Source organism: Passer domesticus, chromosome 11, assembly GCF_036417665.1.
Source record: "Passer domesticus isolate bPasDom1 chromosome 11, bPasDom1.hap1, whole genome shotgun sequence".
NCBI classification, from domain to species: Eukaryota; Metazoa; Chordata; class Aves; order Passeriformes; family Passeridae; genus Passer; species Passer domesticus.
In genome coordinates this window covers 32303532-32326064 of record NC_087484.1, presented here as the reverse complement: position 1 = coordinate 32326064, position 22533 = coordinate 32303532, and the positions used below count along the sequence as shown (strand labels likewise).

At 50.2% G+C, this 22533-nt stretch overlaps 2 protein-coding genes across 5 annotated transcripts; one reads left to right on the top strand and one right to left on the bottom strand.

The window, feature by feature from the left end:
- Positions 1-12723: 12723 nt before the first annotated feature.
- Positions 12724-13768, top strand: LOC135278557 (ribosomal RNA processing protein 1 homolog). The gene is made up of 3 exons (XM_064385129.1): positions 12724-12878; positions 12994-13201; positions 13519-13768. The coding sequence occupies exons 1-2, from the start codon at positions 12855-12857 to the stop codon at positions 13195-13197; spliced, it is 228 nt and encodes a 75-aa protein (XP_064241199.1). The 5' UTR covers positions 12724-12854; the 3' UTR covers positions 13198-13201; positions 13519-13768.
- A 547-nt stretch (positions 13769-14315) lies between these two features.
- LOC135278326 (uncharacterized) lies at positions 14316-21159 on the bottom strand. 4 transcript variants are annotated; one of them, XM_064384883.1, is made up of 3 exons: positions 20584-21159; positions 18338-18578; positions 14316-16364 (listed from the first exon to the last, which is right to left on the bottom strand). In XM_064384883.1, the coding sequence occupies exon 3, from the start codon at positions 16360-16362 to the stop codon at positions 15301-15303; it is 1062 nt and encodes a 353-aa protein (XP_064240953.1). In that variant the 5' UTR covers positions 16363-16364; positions 18338-18578; positions 20584-21159; the 3' UTR covers positions 14316-15300. The 4 variants fall into 4 exon arrangements, 2 of the variants coding, with proteins under 2 accessions (XP_064240953.1, XP_064240952.1); XM_064384882.1 differs by having other exon boundaries at positions 18338-21159; XR_010345844.1 differs by lacking the exon at positions 14316-16364 and adding an exon at positions 16407-17468 and having other exon boundaries at positions 18338-21159.
- Positions 21160-22533: the final 1374 nt, after the last annotated feature.

Genomic DNA, 22533 nt, shown 5'->3' with positions numbered 1-22533 from the left:
CTGTTGATGGTTGCCATGGAACCTGGCATAGTAACAAGGGGCTGGGGATGGTTGCCATGGAAACTGGCCATAGCAACAGGGGGCTGGTAATAATTGCCGTGGAAGCTGACCACAGCAAGAGTGGGCTGGGGGTTGTTGCCATGTAAATTGATCATAGCAACTGGGGGGTGTTGATGGGTACCATGGAAACGGACCATACCAACAGGGGGCTGGTGATGGTTGCCGTGGAAACTAATCATAGCAACAGGCAGCTGGGGATAGTTGCCTTGGAAACTCACCATAGCAAGAGGGGCCTAGTGATGTTTTCCTTGGGAACTGACCATAGCAACAGGGGGCTGGTGATGGTTGCCATGGAAACTGACCATAGCAACAGGGGTCTGGTGATGGTAGCCATGGAAAGCGACCACAGCAACAGGGTGCTGGGGATGGTTGCCATGGAAACTGAGCTTAGCAGTAGGGGGGTGGGGATGATTGGTATGAAAACTGACCATAGCAATGGCGGGCTGGTGATGGTTGCCATAGAAACTGACCACAAAAAGAGGGGTCTGGGATGGTTGCCATGGAATCCGACCATCGAAACAAGGGGCTGGGGATGGCTGCCATGGAAACCGACCATAGCAACGGCGGGCTGGTGATGGTTGCCATGGAAAGTGATCACAAAAAGAGGGGGCTGGGGTGGTTGCCATGGAAATTAATCATAGCAACTGGGGGGTGTTGATGGTTGCTATGAAAACTGACCATAGCAACGGGCGGCTGGTGATGCTCGCCGTGGAAACTGACCATATCAACAGGGGGCTGGTGATGGTTGCCATGGAAACTAATCATAGCAACAGGAGTCTAGAGATGGTTGCCATGGAAACTCATCATAGCAACAGGGGTCTGGAGATGCTTGCCATGGAAACTGACCATAGCAACAGGCGGGCTGGTGATGGTTGCGATGGAAACTGACCATAGCAACGGGGGGGGGATGGTTGCTATGGAAACTGACCATAGCAACATGTGTCTGGTGATGATTGCTGTGGAAACTGTCCATAGCAACAGTGGGTGGGGATGGTTGTCAGGGAAACTGACCATAGCAACAAGGGGCTGGTGATGGTTGCCATGGAAAGTGACCATGACAACCGGGGGCTGGGCATGGTTGCCACGGAAACTGACCATAGCAACAGTGTGCTGCGGATGGTTGCCATGGAAACTGACCATTGCAACGGGGGCTGTGATGGTTGCCATGGAACCTGACATAGCAACAGGCGGCTGGGGTTGGTTGCTATGGATACCGACCATAGCAGCAGGGGGCTGTGATGGTTGCCATGGAACCTGACATAGGAACGGCGGGCTTGGGATGGTTGCCATGGAAACCGACCATCGAAACAAGGGGCTGGGGATGGCTGCCATGGAAACCGACCATAGCAACACGCGGCTGGTGACTGTCGCCGTGGAAACTGACCATAGCAACAGTGGTCTGGTAATGATTGCCATGGAAACTGACCATAGCAATAGGGGATTTGTGATGGTTGCCATAGAAACTGACCATAGCAAGAGGGGGCTGGGGGTGGTTGCCATGGAAACTGACCATAGCAACCGGGGGCTGGGGATGGTTGCCATGGAAACTGACCAGAGCAACATGGGGCTGGGGATGGTTTCCATGGAAACAGACAACAGCAACAGGGGGCTGGGGATGGTTGGCATGGAAACTGAGCTTAGCAACAGGGGGGTGGGGATGGTAGGTATGAAAACTGACCATAGCAACGGGGGGCTGGTGATGGTTGCCATAGAAACTGACCATAGCAATGGCGGGCTGATGATGGTTGCCATGGCAACTGACCATAGCAACAGGCGGCTGGTGATGTCTACCATTGATATTTACCATACCAACAGGGGGCCGGGGATGGTTGCCGTGGAAACTGACCATAGCCACATGGGTGTGGGGTTGATTGCCATGGAAACTGACCACAACAAGAGGGGGCTGGGGGTGGTTGCCATGGAAATTGATCATAGCAACAGTGGGCTGCGGATGGTTACCATGGATACTGACCATAGCAACGGGGGACTGGGGATGGTTGCCATGGATCCTGACATAGTAACAAGGGGCTGGGGATGGTTGCCATGGAAACTGGCCATAGCAACTGGGGGCTGGTGATAATTGCCGTGGAAACTGACCATAGCAAGAGTGGGCTGGGGTTGTTGCCATGGAAATTGATCACAGCAACTGGGGGGTGTTGATGGTTGCCATGGAAACCGACCATATCAACAGGGGGCTGGTGATGGTTGCCATGGAAACTGACCATCGCAACTGGAGGCTGTTGATGGTTGCCATGGAAACTGACCATAGCAGCAGGGGGCTCACGATTGTTGCCATGGAAACCGACCATAGCAACGGAGGGCTGGAGACGTTTTCCTTGGAAACTGACCATAGCAACAGGGAGCTAGGGATGGTTGCCATGGATACTGACCATAGCAACAGGGGGCTGGGGATGGTTGTCATGGAAACCGACCATAGCAACGAGAGGCTGGGGATGGTTGGTATGGAAACTACCCATAGCAAGAAGGGGCTGGTGATGGTAGCCATGGAAACCGACAATAGCAACGGGGGGTGGCGATGGTTGCCATGGAAACGGACCATAGCAACAGGGGGTTGGGGATGGCTGCCATGGATACCGACCATAGAAACAGGGGGATGGTGATAGTTGCCATGGAAACTAACCATAGCCACAGTGGGCTGGGGATGGCTGCCATGGAAACTGATCATAGCAACAAGGGGCGGGGGATGGTTACCATGGAAAGTGACCATAGCAACAGTGGGCTGCGGATGGTTACCATGGAAACTGACCATAGCAACGGGGTGCTGGGTATGGTTGCCATGGAAACCGAGCATAGCAACAGGCATGCTGGTGATGGTTGCGATGGAAACTGACCATAGCAACGGGGGGGATGGTTGCTATGGAAACTGACCATAGCAACCGGAGGTGGGGATGGTTGTCATGGAAACTGACCATAGCAACATGGGGTGGGGATGGCTGCCATGGAAACCGACCATAGCAAGGGGGGCTGGGGATGGTGTCTATGGAAACTGATCATAGCAACAAGGGGCTGGGGATGGTTGCCACGGAAACTGATCATAGCAACAGTGTGCTGCTGATGGTTGCCATGGAAACTGACCATTGCAACGGGGGCTGTGATAGTTGCCATGGAACCTGACTTAGCAACAATGGGTTGGGGATGGTTGCCATGGAAACTGACCATAGCAACAGGGGGCTGGTAATGTTTGCCATGGAAACTGACCATAGCAACAGGGGGCTGGGGTTGGTTGCCATGGAAACTGACCATAGGAACAAGGGGCTGGGAATGGTTGCCATGGAAAGTGACTATGGCAACTGGGGGCTGGGGATGGTTGCTATGGAAACTGACCATAGCAACGGGGGGCTGGGGATGGTTGCCATGGAACCTGGCATAGTAACAAGGTGCTGGGGATGGTTGTCATGGAAACTGGCCATAGCAACTGGGGGCTGGTGATAATTGCCGTGGAAACTGACCATAGTAAGAGTGGGCTGGGGTTGTTGCCATGGAAATTGATCACAGCAACTGGGGGGTGTTGATGGTTGCTGTGGAAACCGACCATATCAACAGGGGGCTGGGGTTGTTGCCATGGAAACTGACCATCGCAGCTGGGGGGTGTTGATGGTTTCCATGGAAACTGACCATAGCAACAAGGGGCTGGGGATGGCTGCCATGGAAATAGACCATAGCAACTGCGGGGTGTAGATCGTTGCCATGGAAATTGACCATAGCAACAGGGGGCTCACGATTGTTGCCATGGAAACCGACCATAGCAACGGAGGGCTGGAGACGTTTTCCTTGGAAACTGACCATAGCAACAGGGAGCTAGGGATGGTTGCCATGGATACTGACCACAGCAACAGTGGGCTGAGGATGGTTGTCATGGAAACCGACCATAGAAACGAGAGGCTGGGGATGGTTGGTATGGAAACTATCCATAGCAAGAAGGGGCTGGTGATGCTAGCCATGGAAACTGACCATAGCAACAGGGGGCTGGGGATGGTTTCCATGGAAACCGACCATAGAAACGGGAGCTGGGGATGGTTGCCATGGAAACTGATCATAGAAACAGTGGGCTGGGGATGGCTGCCATGGAAACTGACCATAGCAACGGGGTGCTGGGAATGGTTGCCATGGAAACTGACCATAGCAACAGGGGGGTGGGGATGATTGCTATGGAAACTGACCATAGCAACAGGTGTCTGGTGGTGATTGCCGTGGAAACTGACCATAGCAACATGGGGCTGGTGATGGCTGCCATGGAAACCGAGCATAGCAACAGGGGGCTGGTGATGCTTTCCTTGGAAACTCACCATAGCAACAGGGGGCTGGTATGGTTGCCATGGAAACTGACCATAGGAACAAGGGGCTGGGAATGGTTGCCATGGAAACTGACCATAGGAACAAGGGGCTGGGAATGGTTGCCATGGAAACTGATCATAGCAACTGGCGGGCTGGGGATGGTTGCCATGGAAACTGACCATAACAACGGGCGGGGGGATGGTTGCTATGGAAACTGACCCTAACAACAGGTGTCTGGTGATGATTGCCGTGGAAACTGACCATAGCAACAGGGGGCTGGTGATGGCTGCCATGGAAACCGACCATAGCAACAGGGGGCTGGGGTTGGTTGCCATGGAAACTGACCATAGCAACAGGGGGCTGGGGGTGGTTGCCATGGAAATTGATCATAGCAACTGGGGGGTGTTGATGGTTGCCATGGAAACAGACCATAGCAACTGGGGCCTGGGGATGGTTGCTATGGAAACTGACCATAGCAGCAAAGGGCTGGGGATGATTGCCATGGAAACTGACCATAGCAACAGGTGTCTGGTGATGATTGTCGTGGAAACGGACCATAGCAACAGGGGGCTGGGGTGATGGCTGCTATGGAAACTGACCATAAAAACAGGTGTCTTGTGATGATTCCCGTGGAAACTGACTATAGCAACAGGGGGCTGGTGATGGCTGCCATGGAAACCGACCATAGCAACACGGGGCTGGGGATGGCTGCCATGGAAACTGACCATAGCAACAGGTGGCTGGGGTTGGTTGCCATGGATACCGACCATAGAAACAGGGGGATGGTGATGGTTGCCATGGAAACTGACCATAGCAACAGGGGACTGGGGTTCGCTGCCATGGATACTGACCACAGGAACTGTGGTCTGGTGATGGTGGCCATGGAAACTGACCATAGTAGTAGTGGATTGGTGATGGTTGCCATAGGAACTGACCATAGCAACAGGGGGCTGGGGATGGTTGCCATGGAAACTGACCATAGCAACAGGGGTCTGGTGATGGTAGCCATGGAAACCGACCATAGCAACAGGGGGATGGGGATGGTTGGCATGGAAACTGAGCTTAGCAACAGGGGGCTGCGGATGGTTGGTGTGAAAACTGACCATAGCAACAAGGCCTGTGGATGGTTGCCATGGAAACTGGCCATAGCAACTGGGGGGTGGTGATGGTTGCCATGGATAGTGACCATAGCTACAGGGGACTAGTGATGGTAGCCATAGAAACTGACCATAGTAACAGGTGGCTGGTGATGTCTGCCATGGAAACTGACCATAGCAACGGTAGCTGATGATGGTTGCCATGGAATCTGACCATAGTAACAGTGGACTAGGGATGGTTGCCATGGAAAGTGACCATAGCAACAGGGGGCTGGGGATGGTTGCCATGGAAACTGACCATAGCAACAGGGGGCTGGTTATGGTTGCCATGGAAACTGACCATATGTCTTGGTTTGAAAAGACAGGAGTCTGTGAAGGAAGGCAAAAAGCCTTCTGTGAAATGGAAAAGGTAAACCCCCTCCTTCCGAATTATCACAATTTCAGAATTAAAAGGGCTCTCAGGCAAAGATATGGGAATAACAGTTTTTTACTAGGAAGAAAAAAACCTAAATAACAATGTAATTTAGCACAAGCAAAAAAACACTGGCAGAGTGAGAAAAACCTGACACCCTGAGAAGTCAGGGTGTTGATAGTAGTCCAGCCAGATGGTGGCTGCTCCTCCTGGAGCGGCGATCTGCAGAAGGGTGTAGATCCTTTCTGAAAATGCGGCGAAGGAGCAGCTGGGCCTTGGTTCCTGATTCCTCTGGGAAATCCAGCGAAGAAGGCTGTCTGTGGTCTCAGAAATGCTTGTTTTATGGTGGCAGGGATGCTTGGCTCCTCCCTCTGGGTGGAGCATCTCCCAATGGGATGATGTAACTAATCTTACCAGCCACAGTGAGTAATTCAATAGCCCATTAGCAGGAGATTATCTTCCAGGCAGTGTCATTGTTCTTGAAAGAGATAAGAAAAACTGCCTAACCCCCAACAGATGGCAAAAATAGAATACATGCTTATTTTACAAGCCAGGACATTATCCACCCCTTATTCTATTTCCATCTGTGTCACAATGAAATCTTATACTCAGTTTTCACTTAAGACCAGGTTTCCCTGTGGTACACAACGGGTTTCCCCATCTTTCTGCATTACCCACCAAGTGTAACCAGGTCCTTGAGCAAAAACAATCCCACGGATGGGTTTGTCTCTGCCTGAGGTGGGATTAATCCAGACAGTTTTCCCTAAAATACCCTTCATATGTACCACAGGGACTTTATCTCCATCTATTGTGTGCAAGGGTTCAGACTGGGCAGGGCCAGCTCCATTAATGGACCCTCGGGTGTTGACCATCCAGGTTGCTTTTGCCAGGTTATTTTCCCAGATTCTAAATGTTCCCCCACCAAGTGCCTTCAGGGTAGTCTTAAGGAGTCCGTTGCACCATTCAACTTTGCCAGCAGCTGGAGCATGATAGGGGATATGATATATCCATTCGATACCATGTTCTCTGGCCCAGGTGTTGATAAGGCCGTTCTTGAAATGGGTGCCGTTGTCAGATTCAATCCTTTCAGGTGTGCCATGTCTCCATAGGACTTGCTTTTCCAGGCCTAAGATGGTGTTCCGGGCAGTGGCATGAGGTACAGGGTAGGTCTCTAGCCATCCAGTGGTGGCTTCCACCATGGTCAGCACGTAGCGCTTGCCTTGGCATGTCTGGGGCAGTGTGATGTAGTCAATCTGCCAGGCCTCCCCATACTTGTACTTGGACCACCGCCCCCCATACCACAGGGGCTTCACCCGCTTGGCCTGTTTGATGGCAGCACATGTCTCACAGTCGTGGATAACCTGAGAAATACTGTCCATGGTTAGATCCACCCCTCGGTCTCGTGCCCACTTGTAGGTGGCATCTCTGCCCTGATGACCCGAGGCATCGTGAGCCCATCGAGCCAGGAACAACTCCCCCTTATGGTGCCAATCTAAGTCTATCTTTGACACTTCTATTCTCGCTGCCTGATCTACCTGCTCGTTGTTTCGGTGTTCCTCATTAGCCCGACTTTTGGGGACATGGGCATCTACATGACGGACTTTCACCGTTAGTTTCTCCACCCGAGAGGCAATGTCTTTCCATATATCAGCAGCCCAGATTGGTTTTCCTTTACGTTGCCAGTTGGCTTTTCTCCACCTTCCCAGCCAGCCCCATAGAGCATTGGCTACCATCCATGAATCAGTATAAAGGTAGAGCTTTGGCCACCTCTCCCTTTCAGCAATGTCCAGGGCCAGCTGAACGGCCTTGAGTTCAGCAAGTTGGCTCGATCCACCTTCTCCTTCGGTAGCTTGTGCAACCTGTCGTGTGGGGCTCCATACGGCTGCTTTCCACTTCCGGTTCATCCCTACGATGCGACAAGAACCGTCAGTGAAAAGAGCGTAACGTGTTTCCTCTGCTGGTAGTTGGTTATAGGGTGGAGCTTCTTCAGCTCTTGTCGCTTGTACCTGCTCCTCATTGTCAGTGAGACTAAAGTTTTCACCTTCTGGCCAGTTCGTAATTATCTCTAAAATCCCAGGGCGATTCAGGTTTCCAATACGGGCGCGCTGGGTGATGAGGGCAATCCATTTGCTCCATGTGGCGTCGGTGGCGTGGTGGGTAGTAGGAACCTTTCCTTTGAACATCCACCCCAGCACTGGTAGTCGGGCTGCCAGGAGGAGTTGTGCTTCCGTGCCAATCACCTCTGAGGCGGCTTGAACTCCTTCATAGGCAGCCAAGATTTCCTTCTCTGTTGGGGTGTAGTTGGCTTCGGACCCTTTGAAACTTCGGCTCCAGAATCCCAATGGTCGACCTTGAGTCTCACCAGGCACCTTCTGCCAAAGGCTCCAGGAACAAACCATTGTTCCCGGCTGCAGAGTAGAGCACATTTTTGACTTCTGGTCCCGTTCTGACTGGGCCAAGGGCTACAGCATGAGCGATCTCCTGCTTGATCTGGGTGAAGGCTTGTTGCTGCTCAGGGCCCCAGTGGAAATCGTTCTTTTTGCGGGTAACCAGGTAAAGAGGGCTCACAATCTGGCTATACTCGGGAATGTGCATGCTCCAAAAACCTATGGCACCTAGGAAAGCTTGTGTTTCCTTCTTGCTGGTTGGTGGGGACATAGCGGTGATCTTGTTGATGACCTCAGTGGGAATCTGGCGCCGTCCGTCTTGCCATTTCACTCCCAGGAACTGGATTTCTCGGGCAGGTCCCTTGACTTTGCTCTTCTTGATGGCAAAGCCAGATTCTAGCAGTATCTGGATGATCCTCTTACCTTTCTCAAACACTTCTGCCGCTGTGTTCCCCCACACAATGATGTCATCGATGTACTGCAGGTGTTCTGGAGCCTCACCCTTTTCTAGTGCAGTCTGGATCAGTCCATGGCAGATAGTGGGACTGTGTTTCCACCCCTGGGGCAGTCGGTTCCAGGTGTACTGCACGCCCCTCCAGGTGAAAGCAAACTGAGGCCTGCATTCTGCTGCCAGAGGAATGGAGAAAAACGCATTAGCAATATCAATAGTGGCATACCACTTCGCTGCCTTGGACTCCAGCTCGTACTGGAGTTCCAGCATATCCGGTACAGCGGCGCTCAGCGGTGGAGTCACTTCATTCAAGGCACGATAGTCCACAGTCAATCTCCATTCTCCGTCAGATTTGCGCACAGGCCAGATGGGGCTGTTGAATAGTGAGTGGGTTTTGCTGACCACCCCTTGGCTCTCCAGCTCACGAATCATTCTGTGGATGGGGATCACGGCATCTCGATCCGTCCGATACTGCCGGCGGTGCACTGTCGAGGTCGCAATTGGCACGAGTTGCTCTTCCACCCTCAGGAGTCCTACTGCAGACGGGTTTTCTGACAGTCCAGGCAAGGTGTTCAATTGCTTAATGTCCCCTGCCTCTACAGCAGCTATGCCAAAAGCCCACCTGAGTCCCTTTGGGTCTTTGTAATAGCCGTTCCGGAGGAAGTCTATGCTCAGAATACACGGGGCCTCTGGGCCAGTCACTATAGGATGTTTCTGCCACTCCTTCCCAGTCAGGCTCACCTCGGCTTCCACCAGGGTCAATTGCTGTGATCCCCCTGTCACACCAGCAATAGAAACAGGCTCTGCCCCCACATGTCCCGATGGTATCAGGGTACACTGCGCACCAGTATCAACTAGGGCATCGTATTTTTGTGGCTCTGATGTGCCAGGCCATCGGATCCACACTGTCCAGAAGATCCGGTTTTCCCGTGCCTCTCCCTGGCTAGAGGCAGGGCCCCTCTAACACTGGTTATTATTCCTCTCCTGGGTATACATACTAGAGGTCCCTTCAAGGGGATCTGACAGATCGTACCCAAAAGCTTGGTCATGGGAGGTTGAGGCTACCTTCACCTTGGTGGAACTCCCCCGGTTAGAGTTTCCCTCCTTGAGTTGACAGACCCGTGCTGCCAGGACAGAAGTGGGTTTCCCATCCCACCTCCCCATGTCTTCCCCGTGGTCACGCAGGAAGAACCACAGATTAGCCCTTGGGGTGTACCCTCTCTCTCTAGCTGGGGAATGTTGGGCTCTGACTTTGGGGCCTGTGACTCGTACGGGTGCTGCATTAACCTTCCTCATTTCCTCCCTCATCTCTTCTTTGAACTCCTTAATCACAGCTGAGATATGAGCCTGCATTGGGCCATTAATCATACTCTCATAATTCCTAAGTTTGTTGGCAACAGAGCCCACTGTCTCTCGGTTAGTGTCAGCATCAATTGTTGCAATGAAAGTGGTGTACTGAGATGGCCCCAGATTTGCCAGACTCCACAGCATTTGCCCTGTGCACCTGACCTTGTCGGGGTCATTATTATGTTGTCCATCCCTCCCAAAGAGTACCTCTAATACTGCCACTTCCCTTAACTGTTGGATCCCTTCCTCCAGGGTCTTCCAACGCATTCTATGGTGGTGCTCCTGCATTCTCTCCCTGTGGACAAACCTCTCTCTGACACTCATTAAAAGCCGCTCCCAGAGAGAAAGGGATCCTGGCCCCCTTACAAAAATCTGATTCATACCTGAGTCCTGGATTAAGGGTCCCAAGTTCCTTGCCTCACCACCGTCCAGCTGCACGCCTGTACCCATAAGGTCCCAGACCCGGAGTAGCCAGGTAGTATAAGCCTCACGCCCTCGTCGCACAATGTCTTTGTGCAGATTACGGAGACTTTCGTACGTCAGGGACTCGGTGATGATCGCAACTCCTGGCTCCCCTGTGGGTTGTGAGGTTCCTCCATTCCTATCTCTATCTGGGTGCTCTGCTTTCATCTCAGACCTCCTTGTTTCTACCGGGGCAACTGCTGCTGGCTGTGACTGCCTTTGTGGTTCAGCTGGAGCCTGGACAGTTGTAACATTTGTGGGTTCCACAGCTGTACTATTAGACTGTCCCTCTTCAAGGCAAAAGGCGGGCTTCTCACCAGCTGGTGAAATGCACTCCTTCAGCATCTCCTGCATCTCCTTAACCAGCACCCTCACCCAATCTGGGTGGTTCGTTTCTGAGGCAGGCTGTGGGGCAGGGGCAGGCTCTGGAGCAGCAGCATCTCCAGTCTCTGGGGTAGTGTCAGGCTCTGCAGCAGCATCCCTAGTCTCTGGTGTAGGTGTCAGGGTAGTTATCCAGGTTAATCTTCTCTTATCTCTGAGTGCTAAACATAACAGCAACACCATCCATTGTATGATATCATTAGCACTTAGAGTGGATCTTAACCCTTCGAAAACTGGTGGAGCAGACCCAAAAAGATGGTTAAAAGGTTGGGAGAAAGTTTCCCCCCGTGTCATTTCTACACAGTAGGTACCATTATTAAAGTAACTCCAAAAACATGCAGTTAGTGTGTGATAGCTCTGAATCCATGTACCTGCCATCCAGAGGAAATTAAAGATCCATGAATCCTTCACCCAGAGGACAAACTTGATAACAGACACAGTGGCTTTAGTTATAGGACCCATATTTAGATAAGGGCCTGTAAATGGGAAGAATACACTTGCGACCACATGCCACCCAAACCAGGGAAAACTAGACCACATGGTGGTACTTAAAAATTAAACTACCTAAGAACTGTTAATCCCTTTTTTTTTTTTTTCTCAATGCCCTCGAGCCCCTGTTCAGGCGCCAAAATCTGTCTTGGTTTGAAAAGACAGGAGTCTGTGAAGGAAGGCAAAAGCCTCCTGTGAAATGGAAAAGGTAAACCCCCTCCTTCCGAATTATCACAATTTCAGAATTAAAAGGGCTCTCAGGCAAAGATATGGGAATGGGAATAACAGTTTTTTACTAGGAAGAAAAAAAACCCTAAATAACAATGTAATTTAGCACAAGCAAAAAAACACTGGCAGAGTGAGAAAAACCTGACACCCTGAGAAGTCAGGGTGTTGATAGTAGTCCAGCCAGATGGTGGCTGCTCCTCCTGGAGCGGCGATCTGCAGAAGGGTGTAGATCCTTTCTGAAAATGCGGCGAAGGAGCAGCTGGGCCTTGGTTCCTGATTCCTCTGGGAAATCCAGCGAAGAAGGCTGTCTGTGGTCTCAGAAATGCTTGTTTTATGGTGGCAGGGATGCTTGGCTCCTCCCTCTGGGTGGAGCATCTCCCAATGGGATGATGTAACTAATCTTACCAGCCACAGTGAGTAATTCAATAGCCCATTAGCAGGAGATTATCTTCCAGGCAGTGTCATTGTTCTTGAAAGAGATAAGAAAAACTGCCTAACCCCCAACAGATGGCAAAAATAGAATACATGCTTATTTTACAAGCCAGGACACCTGGGTCTAAAGCTTGCATCTCTCAGTTCCTGATGCTATTTGCTACCCTTCAGCCTTGACTGGCCCTGATGTGACTGACTGCTGGGCAAGTGGGGCTGGGGATGCTCAGCCTGGAGAGAGGAGACACTGGGCAGCCTCACTGCGGCTCTGCAGGACTGGAAGGGTCCCGCAGGAAAGAAGGGGACAGAGTGTTCAGCAGGGCCTGTGCTGACAGGACAAGGGGGGATGGCTTTCAACTGCAGCAGGTTGATGGAAGCTGCATCTAAGGAAGCTGCTCTTTTCCACTGGGGGTGGTGGGGCACTGGCCCAGGCTGTGCAGAGAGGCTGTGCATGTCCCATCCTTGGCAACAGGGCTCTCAGCAGCATGCTCTGGGGGAAGACTGCTCAGCTGGGAACAAGATGTTGTTCTTCAGGCTCCCTTGCAAGCCCAACCGTTCAGGGACTCCATCATTCCATGGTCTCCACTGTCCACTTCAGATGGAGCCTGGGAACTGTGATGTCACAGCCCACGCTCCAGCTGGAACGTCCAGCGCCCAGCAAAGGGCACAACACAACCCTTGGCCGCTGTGTTGACACGCTCTGCACCTTGCTCCTGCCTTCGCCTTTCACTCTTCTTATCCCCCCGATACCCCGATCACCTCGATCATTCCTGACAGCTCCTGAGTGCCTGGATTTCATCATCCAGCCCTGCAGGATGCTCCCCTTTCTTCTGAGGAAGGTATGGTGCCATTCCATGGAGGTGGACACCCCCCACCTGCCCGGGTGGGCTGGAGCTCTGTGGGCATGGAGTGGGACAGGGACCCGCTCTGAGCTTTTGCTACCTACCTCTGCAGGCTGTCCCAGACAGAGAGGAGGAGATGGAGGTAGATACCAAGATTGATATGGAGGAGGAGATGGAAATAGACGGAGAAGACCCTGGAGAGGAAGAGATGGATGTGGATGAGGATGATGAAGAAGAGATGGACGTGGATGTGCATGAGGACGAAGAGATGGATGTGGATATGGAAGAGTCCATTGAGGACATGGATATTGATTAAGAAGGTGAGGAAGCGGCCATGATCTTGGCATGAAGAGCAATGCCAGCAGCAGGACAGGCAGAGTGGGTCTCCTGCTGCCAGGCTGGGGCTGAGCTGGGTGCTCCCTGCTCAGGGACATTGTACCCAGGGCACTGGATTCTGGTGGCCATCCACAGCCCGTCCTGTGCCTGCTTTGCTCCACACAAGCTCCATGCCAGACCCAGCCAGGCTCAGTTCTGGTAGCAGAGTCCTGCTGCTGGGTAAGCATGTGCCAGCCTGGGGGCACATGCAAGAGCCCTCTGTGCCTGACTGGAGTGACCGTGCCATTTGCTTTTCTTCCAGGTGCGATGGACATCACCGACAGAGGCACCACCCTTTTGTATATATGTTTTACACTTTGTTGTTGTTTTTTAGAATATAGATTTTAGGGCTATTTTGGACTTCTGTAAATACATTTCACATAGTTTTGCTAGGTAGGTTTTTCTCTATATATGTTCTATCAATTGTTGTTGTTACAAACATTCTTAGAATGTAAATATCTTCTGTATTTTTGCTTCTGTTCTTCTGTAATAAACAAATTTTATTTTTCACATCTCAGTTCTCCTTGCATTTGCTTCAGGCACAGGCAGCATTTTGACAAGTTGTGCTTTCCACTTGCTCCAGGTTCCCAGGGCTGGAGGTCCCTGGCACAGCCTCCCCAGGAGTGGGGGTCCCTGTGCACAGAGGGGTCCCACTGACAGAGGTGAGCCTCTCCTTGCAGTTTCTCTGGACACACTTGGGAGCTGTAGGGGCAAAGCCCAGCGTGCCCTGGCCCATGAATCCCATGTTGGAGCAGGGCTGAGCCTGTGTGCTCCTGCAGAGCTTCAGCCATGGCTCTTCCCTGGGCAGCCCCAGGGCTAAGGAGGGGGCACTGGGCTGTGGGCACCCTGAGGGGCTGGAGCCAGCCTGGAGGGAGCCTCAGCCCCACACGGACCAAGATTTCCTTTGGAAACCCTCTCTGTCCCCAGACTCTGCTGAGCACAACAAGAATTGATCCTCCTAGTTCAAGGTGTGAAGTTCATTGCCACAAATTTGTCCCTTGGACTTTGTCCTGGTTTAGGGAAAATTTGGGAGATAACCCCCAAAGGGGCTTCTCTACAAAAGCAGATTCAATTGCCCCTCCACCCTCCAACCAGTTTGGGAGAAAATATCTCCTTGGAGAAAAAGTGGAAAGAAACCTGTTTATTAAACAATAGAACCCAAACAATATTAAACAACAAAACTTTTCACTGATCCAAAAAAACAAGCAAACTCAGAACAGCCACCTCCCTGGGTTGCAGCTCGGCTCACTCAGTCTTTGATCAGTCTCTCTGGTGCTGGAAATGCTGCTGCCCAGGCTCAGACAGGGGGGCTACAGGTGGAGCTGCTGGTGCTCTTCTGGGTGTTCAGTGCAGAGCAGGCTTGAACAGGTCCAAGAAAAAAGGAAAAAATCACAGTCCAGGGAACTTCTTTGCTTCAGCTAGGTAAAACTAACTAAAAGCAAGAAAATAGGGAAAAAGGAGCCCTGTCCGGCTGTCTGTCCATCCGCAGAAAACACAGTCCAGGAGCAGGAATGTGGAGGAGTGAGAGCAGTCTGAAAACAAACTGTGCGCTTCTTCCCTCCCCTCTTCACTGTCTGGAAGAGAGTCTTAAAGGTGTAAAACATATTATTCAGTATAAACAGAACAAGACGATTGGGGATAAAAGCATCATATAGTCAACCCAGGACATTCCACCCCTTATCCCCATATCATCGGCTTACTACTAAAACTAATATATATTCTTACTCTACAAACACATATATTATACATCTAATATACAGCTATACACAGACAATGGTGGTAACATTCAGCAAACAGTGATATTTATACATAGTTCTCACCCAACAATCAGATCTCCCTGAGGTACACATCCTGTTCTTCCATCTTTTTGCATTATCCACCATGTGCAACCTGGTCCCTGAGCAAAAACAACTCCGCAAATGGGTTTGTCTGTACTCAAGGTAGGATTGATCCAAACTGTCTTCCCTAACAAACCCCTGACATGTACCACTGGGACTTTGTCTCCATCTACTCTATGCAAAGGCTCAGATTGGGCAGGGCCCACTCAGTTAGTAGAGCCTCGGGTATTAACTAACCAGGTGGCCTTTGCCAAATGCTGCTCCAAATTTTTGAAAGATCCCCCACCTAAGGCTTTTAAGGTGGTTTTTAGCAGCCCATTGTACCTTTCCACTTTTCCCGCAGCTGGTGCATGGTAGGGGTTATGGTACACCCAATCAATGCCATGTTCTCTGGCCCAGGTGCTGATAAGGCTGTTCTTGAAATGAGTCCCGTTGTCTGACTCAGTCCTCTCAGGGGTACCATGTCTCCACAGGACTTGCTTTTCCAGGCACAGGATGGTGTTCTGGGCAGTAGCATGAGGCACAGGGTAGGTCTCCAACCATCCTGTGGTGGCTTCTACCATTGTGAGCACGTAGCGCTTGCCTTGGTGTGTGTGGGGCAGTGTGATGTAGTCAATCTGCCAGGCCTCCCCATACTTGTACTTGGACCACCGCCCACCATACCATAGGGGCTTCATCCGCTTGGCCTGTTTGACGGCAGCACACGTCTCACAGTTGTGGATAACTTGAGAAATACTGTCTATGGTTAAATCCACTCCTCGGTCTCGTGCCCTCTTATAGGTGGCATCTCTACCCTGATGACCTGAGGCATCATGGGCCCATCGAGCTAGGAATAACTCTCCCTTATGCTCCCAATCTAGGTTTGTCTTGGACACCCCTATCTTTGCAGCCTGGTCTACCTGCTCATTGTTCTTGTGCTCCTCATTAGCTCTACTCTTGAGGACATGGGCATCTACATGGCGGACCTTCACAGGTAGCCTCCCTACCCTGGTAGCGATGTCTTTCCACTCTTCAACAGCCCAAACTGGTTTTCCTCTACGCTGCCAATTAGCCTCTTTCCACCTCTCCAGCCATCCCCACAGAGTGTTGGCTACCATCCATGAATCAGTGTAGAGGTAGAGCTTTGGCCACCTCTCTCTTTCAGCAATGTCCAAGGCCAGTTGAACAGCTTTGAGTTCAGCAAGTTGGCTTGATCCATCTTCTCCTTCAGTGGCCTCTGCAACCTGTCGTGTGGGGCTCCATACGGCTGCTTTCCACTTCCGATTCATTCCTACCATGCGACAGGAACCATCAGTAAAAAGAGCATATTGTGTTTCTTCCGCTGGCAGTTGGTTATATGGAGGAGCTTCTTCAGCATGTGTCACTTCTTGTTCTTCTTTATCAGTGAGACTGAAGTTTTTACTTTCTGGCTAGTTTGTAATTATTTCTAGAATTTCAGGGCAATTCAGCTTTCTAATACGGGCACGCTGTGTTATGAGAGCAATCTACTTATTTTATGTAGCACTGGTGGCATGGTGGGTAGAGGGAACTTTTGCTTTGAACATCCACCCCAGTACTGGTAGTCGGGGTGCCAGGAGGAGTTGTGCTTCGGTGTTTATTACTTCTGAGGCAGTTTGGACTCTTTTATAGGTTGCTAAAATTTCTTTCTCTGTTGGAGTATAGTTGGCTTCAGACTTTCTGTAGTTTCGACTCTAAAATCCCAGTGGTCGGCTTCGAGTCTCTTCAGGCACTTTCTGCTACAAGTTCTAGGACAAACCATGGTTCCCGGCTGTAGAATAGAGCACATTTTTCACATCTGGTCTTGTTTTGACTGGGCTAAGGGTTACTGCATGAGCGATTTTTTGCTTAATTTGGACGAAGGCTTGTTGCTGTTCAGGGCTCTAGTGGAAAGTGTTCTTTTTATGGGTGACTAGATAGAGAGGGCTCACGATTTGACTATATTCAGGAATGTGCATTTTCTAAAAACCTATGGCACTTAGGAAAGCTTGTGTTTCCTTCTTGTTGGATGGTGGAGACATTGCTGTTATCTTGTTGATGACATCAGTGGGAATCTGACGCTGTTCGTCTTGCTACTTTACTCTTAGAAACTGGATTTCTTGAGCAGGTCTTTTGACTTTGCTCTTCTTGATGGTAAAGCCGGCTTTCAGGAGAATTTGGATAATTTTCTCTCTTTTCTCAAACACTTCTGCTGCTGTCTTCCCCTATATAATGATGTCATCAATATACTGCAGATGTTCTGGAGTTTTACCTTTTTCTAGTGTACTTTGGATCAGTCTATGGCAGATGGTAGGACTGTGCTTCTACTCCTGGGGCAGTCGGTTTCAAGTGTACTGCACACCTCTCTAGGTGAAGGCAAACTGAGGCTTGCATTCTGCTGTCAGCAGAATGGAGAAAAATGTATTGGCAATATTGATAGTGGCATACTACTTCGCTGCTTTGGACTCAAGCTCATACTGGAGCTCTAATATGTCTGGTACAGCAGCGCTCAGTGGTGGACTCACTTTATTTAACGCACGGTAGTTAACCATCAGTCTCTATTCTCTTTTAGATTTATGCACAGGCTAGATGGGGCTGTTGAAGGGTGAGTGGGTTTTGTTGACTATTCTTTGGCTCTCTAGCTCTCGCATCATCTTATGGATGGGAATTACAGCATCTCGAGTGGTTTTATATTGTCGATGATGTACTGTGGAAGTGGCAATTGGTACTTGTTGTTCTTTTCTCTTTAGAAGCTTTATTGTAGATGGATTTTCAGACAGTCTAGGCAAGGTATTCAATTGCTGGACGCCCTCTGTTACTATAGTTGCTATCTTAAATGCTTACTTCAGTCCTTTTGGGTCTTTGAAATACCTACTTCACAGATAATCTATGCCCAGGATACATGGGGCTTTTGGGCCAGTCACAATAGGATGTTTCTTCTACTCATTCTCAGTCAAGCTCACATCAGCTTCTACTAAAGTGAAGTCTTGTGATCTCCCTGTCACACCAGCGATAGAAACGGATTCTGTCCCTACGTGTCTTGATGGAATTATGGTACACTGTGCACCAGTGTTGACTAAAGCTTTATACTTTTGTGGTTCTGATGTGCCAGGCCAACGAATCTATACTGTCCAGAAAACACGATTTTTTTTAGCTTCTACTTGGCTAGCGGCAGGGCTCCTCTAAGCTTGGTTATCTTTCTTTCTTTGGGCATATGTCTTAGAGGTTTTTTCAAGGGGATTAGACATGTCATTATTATTATCATACCTGGCAGTTTGGCTATGGGTAACTGGAGCTGCTTTCCTTGTGGTGGAACTTCTTCTCTGAGCTTTGTCTTCTTTTAATTCACGTACTTTTCGGGCCAGAGCAGCGGTGGATTTTTCATCTTATAGCTTCATGTTTGCTCTACAATTACGCAGAAAGAACCACAGCTCAGCTCGTGGGGTGTACTTTCTTTCTCCATCTGGGGAACGTCTGCGTTGGGTACTAGAACCTCTGATCTGTACTGCTGAGATTTGGAGAAGGTTTTCTTTAATCTCTTTTCTAAGCTTCTTATGATTCTTTTTTATCTTATCTTCTAATCTCTGCAGACGTGTTTCCACCGCTGCGATTCTGGCATGTGTGGGGCTATGCACAGCATCTGCATAAGCTCGGAGTTTCTTTGCCATGTCAAGCACAGTCTCATCCGTGTTATCTCGCTTTATGATAGCTAGAGCAGATGCATATTCATGTGGTTCAAGTTGTACTAGTTTTCGCCACATCACAGATGTGCATGGTACTAAGTCTGGATTTTTAGTTGTTATGTCATCTGAGAATATAATTTCTCTTATTGTTATTTTTTTCAAGCGTTGAATCTTTTGTTCTATGGTTTTTTACTGTGTTTGCTGCATGTAGAGATCATCGGCACACAGGTATCTTTGCGCTACACTGTTTAAGACCCGTACCCAGAGGCTGTGAGGGTTAGCCCCCCTCATCATGCTTTGGTCAATGACAGGATCATGTGACAGGGATCTCAAATGCTTCGCTTCTGTGTTATTCAGAATTGTAGCTTCGCTTGCAGCATTTTAAAGACAGACTAACCAGCTAATTATGGATTTATCAGATCGTCGGGTGTAATCCTTCCTTAGGCCACGCAGGTCTTTTAGGGAGAAGGACTTAATATTGGCTTCTGATTTTGTGTTAGTTGCTTTGACTCCTGATTTTATGTTAGGAAATGTTGAGGGTCTTTCTTTTGCATCATCATCATTATCATCTATTGGTCGATCGGTCTTGTCTGTGCACTTCTTACTTTTAGTGCTAGTAGCAACAGCTATTGGTTGAGGCTTATTGTTTGGTTTAACCACTGGCTTAGGTTCACTATGTGGTTTAGCTGCTGGTTTTGAGCTTGGGGTGTTGGTTGCAACTTGAGCGATTGGGATAGCTCTTGATGTATCTCCCTGCCCCCGTTCCTCGGTCTGCTGCCCTAGAGTATCTAGCAGTGTACGATAAGCATATGCTAGGGCCCAGCTTACTGCAATGATCCTTTTCGCCTTAGGGCTATCATTGAGATACTTCTCTTTCAGATATTTCCCCACTTCAGCTGGGTTCTGAATTTGTTCATGGGGAAAGTCCCAGACTATAGGGTCAGAGAATTCTTTCAGGATTTGGCTCATATTTTCCCATTCTCCACCCCACTCAGGATTCTCCACACGTGGGTCTACTTCTGGGTCAGGGGTCTCATCAGCTCTTCTAGACATCTCAGCCCTGATTCTAGAGAAGCTGCAGACCATATAGAGGAAGCCTACTAGATTAAATGCCAGAAAGATGGTCTCTTTAATATTCAGGGGAAACTGAACATTCTCTACAAGTGACATAACAGATTCAAAGGAGAAGAAGGAAAGGAAAGGCTGGAAAGCCTCATTCCTTGCTCCTCCTCTAACCAGCTGGGTGCAATTACTAATAAATTCCCAAAACATACTGCTAGAACTGGGATGCAGGGTAAGACGAAGAAACCATAAACCATACATATCGTAAACAGACGCCAGTATTTTTGTAAACGCCTTATAAATCATTATCACCAAGGCTAACACAATAGCTAATCTAATCCATGCCCCTTTACCGCAAAAACTACGTGATAGGGACAATAATCCTAGTGACCAGAAAGGTATTGAAACCTCAAAAAGGTCTAGAGACCAGAGCCACATAAAGGCCTCCCCAAGAGACATTACAAATTCAAATAACATGGCTACTGGGTACTTTAACCTACTACACACCAAGCACAACAAACCTACAATCAATAAAGGGTTTTTTTCCACTTTCTCAAGCCACGCGTTGGGCGCCACTAGCTGTATTTGTCTTGGTTTAGGGCAAGTTTGGGAGATAACTCCCAAAGGGGCTTCTCTACAAAAGCAGATCCAATTGCCCCTCCACCCTCCAACCGGTTCAGGAGAAAATATTTCTTTGGAGAAAAGTGGAAAGAAACCTGTTTATTAAACAATAGAAACCAAACAATATTAAACAATAAAACTTCTCACTGATCCAAGGAAAGCAAACTCAGAACAGTCCTCTCTCCTGGTTGCAGCTCGGCTCACTCAGTCTCTGATCAGTCTCTGGTGCTGGAAACGCCGCGGCCTAGGCCTGGCCAGGGGCTACAGGTGGAGCTGCCGGTGCTCTTCTGGGTGTTCAGTGCAGAGCAGGCTTGAACAGGTCCAAGAAAAAAGGAAAAAAATCACAATCTGGAGAACTTCTTTGCCTCAGCTAGCTAAAACTAACTAAAAGAAAGAAAAAGGGAAAAAAGGAGCTCTGTCCGGCTGTCTGTCCATCCGCAGAAAACACAGTCCAGGAGCAGGAATGTGGAGGAGTGAGAGCAGTCTGAAAACAAACTGTGCGCTTCTTCCCTCCCGTCCTCACTGTCTGGAAGAGAGTCTTAAAGGTTTAAAACATATTATTCAGCGTAAACAGAACAAGACGATTGGGGATAAAAGCATCATATATTCAACCCAGGACAACACTCTTCATGGCAATGCACAGCGTTTGGAGTTCCACACAAAGACCCATCTCTGGCCTCATTCATCAGCACTTGAAGCAAGTGTGCTCCGGCCTCTGGGAGTGCAGCTCGCTCACACGGGCTCACTGTGGACACGCCGCAATCACACAGTCATTGAGTGCACCAGAGAACCTGGCCTCTAATAAAAGGCAGGAATCCCGCAGCCCACCCAACCCAATGCCTTGCATGTCTCTACTTTTTCCTTCTCCTCTCATCTCTCATGTCACTTTCCCCATTTCCTCTCTCTGCCAGCTTGGCTTCTCTCTCTCCTGGCTGCAGCTTCAGCCACATGTGTGACCCTGCAGGAACATCCTGACCTACAGGGAAGTGGGAGAGGACTCTTTGTCAGCAACTGAAGTGACAGAACAAGGGGGAATGGGATGAAACTGCAAGAGCTGGAATCCATTCCATGATGGGAAGAAGTTCTTTCCTGTCAGGGTGCTTGTCCCTGACACAGGGACCAGCGCAGAGAGGCTGTGCATGCCCCATGCCCATCAACATCCAAGGCCAGCTTGGACAGGGGCCGCATCAACCTGCTGTGCTGGGAGGCTGCTCAGCTTGCAACCAGATGATCTTTAGGGTCCCTTCCAAGCCAAACCATTCAAGGATTTCATCATTCCACCATGCCCACCTCCCAGTGTGGAGCGGCCCTGAAACTTCTGTGACATCACAGCCCCCACAGTGTTCCAGGTGGAACGTCCAGCACCTGGAAACCACCACAGCAGACACTCTGCCTGCTGCCAGCACTCAGTTGGCGCTCGCTCTGCGCTCTGCCCGTCAGCACTCAGCTGTTGCTGCTGCTGCCTGGGCTTTTCCTGCTGCCTGCTCTGGAGCACCAACCCCAGCAGGATGAGCACTGCTGCGCCTGTGGAGGTACTGTGCCATTCCAGGGAGGAGGCAGCCTGCTTGAGCAGGCTGCAGCCATGTGGCAATGGATGGTGTGGGACAGGAACCCCACTGTGAGATTGTGCTGTCTCTTGCAGACTAACAGAGACACTGTGGTGGCGATGGAAGTGGACATGGTGCTGAATGAGGAAGAAATCATGGAGGTGGACGTGGAAGAGCAGGTTGAGGACATGGAAGTAGATGTGGAGGATGACATCGAGCAGATGGAAGTGGACGAGGAGCATGAGGAGGAGCCCATGGTCCTTGGATGAAGATGGAGCCCCACAAGTAAGACAGGCAGATGCTCCCCATGCCCTGCCCACAGACACAGTGGCTGCCCTGGCGCCAGGCTGGGGCTGGGCTGGATGGCCCCGCTCAGGGACACGCTGCCCGCAGGGGGCCTGGATTGTGCTGCCACAAGCACCAGCCCTGGCCTGCCCTGCACTTGCCTGGGGCCACACCAGCCCTGCCAGCCCTGTCCCAGCTCCTGTGGCCCAGCTCCCAGCCCAGCTGGGCCCAGGGCTGGCAGCAGACTCCAGCTTTGCTTCTTTCT

What these genes read in the sequence shown, in the direction of transcription:
- LOC135278326 (XM_064384882.1), bottom strand. Translation starts at nt 16,362, where the DNA reads ATGAATCGGAAGTGGAAAGCAGCCGTATGGAGCCCCACACGACAGGTT.
- LOC135278557 (XM_064385129.1), top strand. Translation starts at nt 12,855, where the DNA reads ATGCTCCCCTTTCTTCTGAGGAAG. An exon ending in TCCCCTTTCTTCTGAGGAAG is followed by an intron (nt 12,879 to 12,993) that starts GTATGGTGCCAT and finishes CTACCTCTGCAG; the next exon opens with GCTGTCCCAGACAGAGAGGA.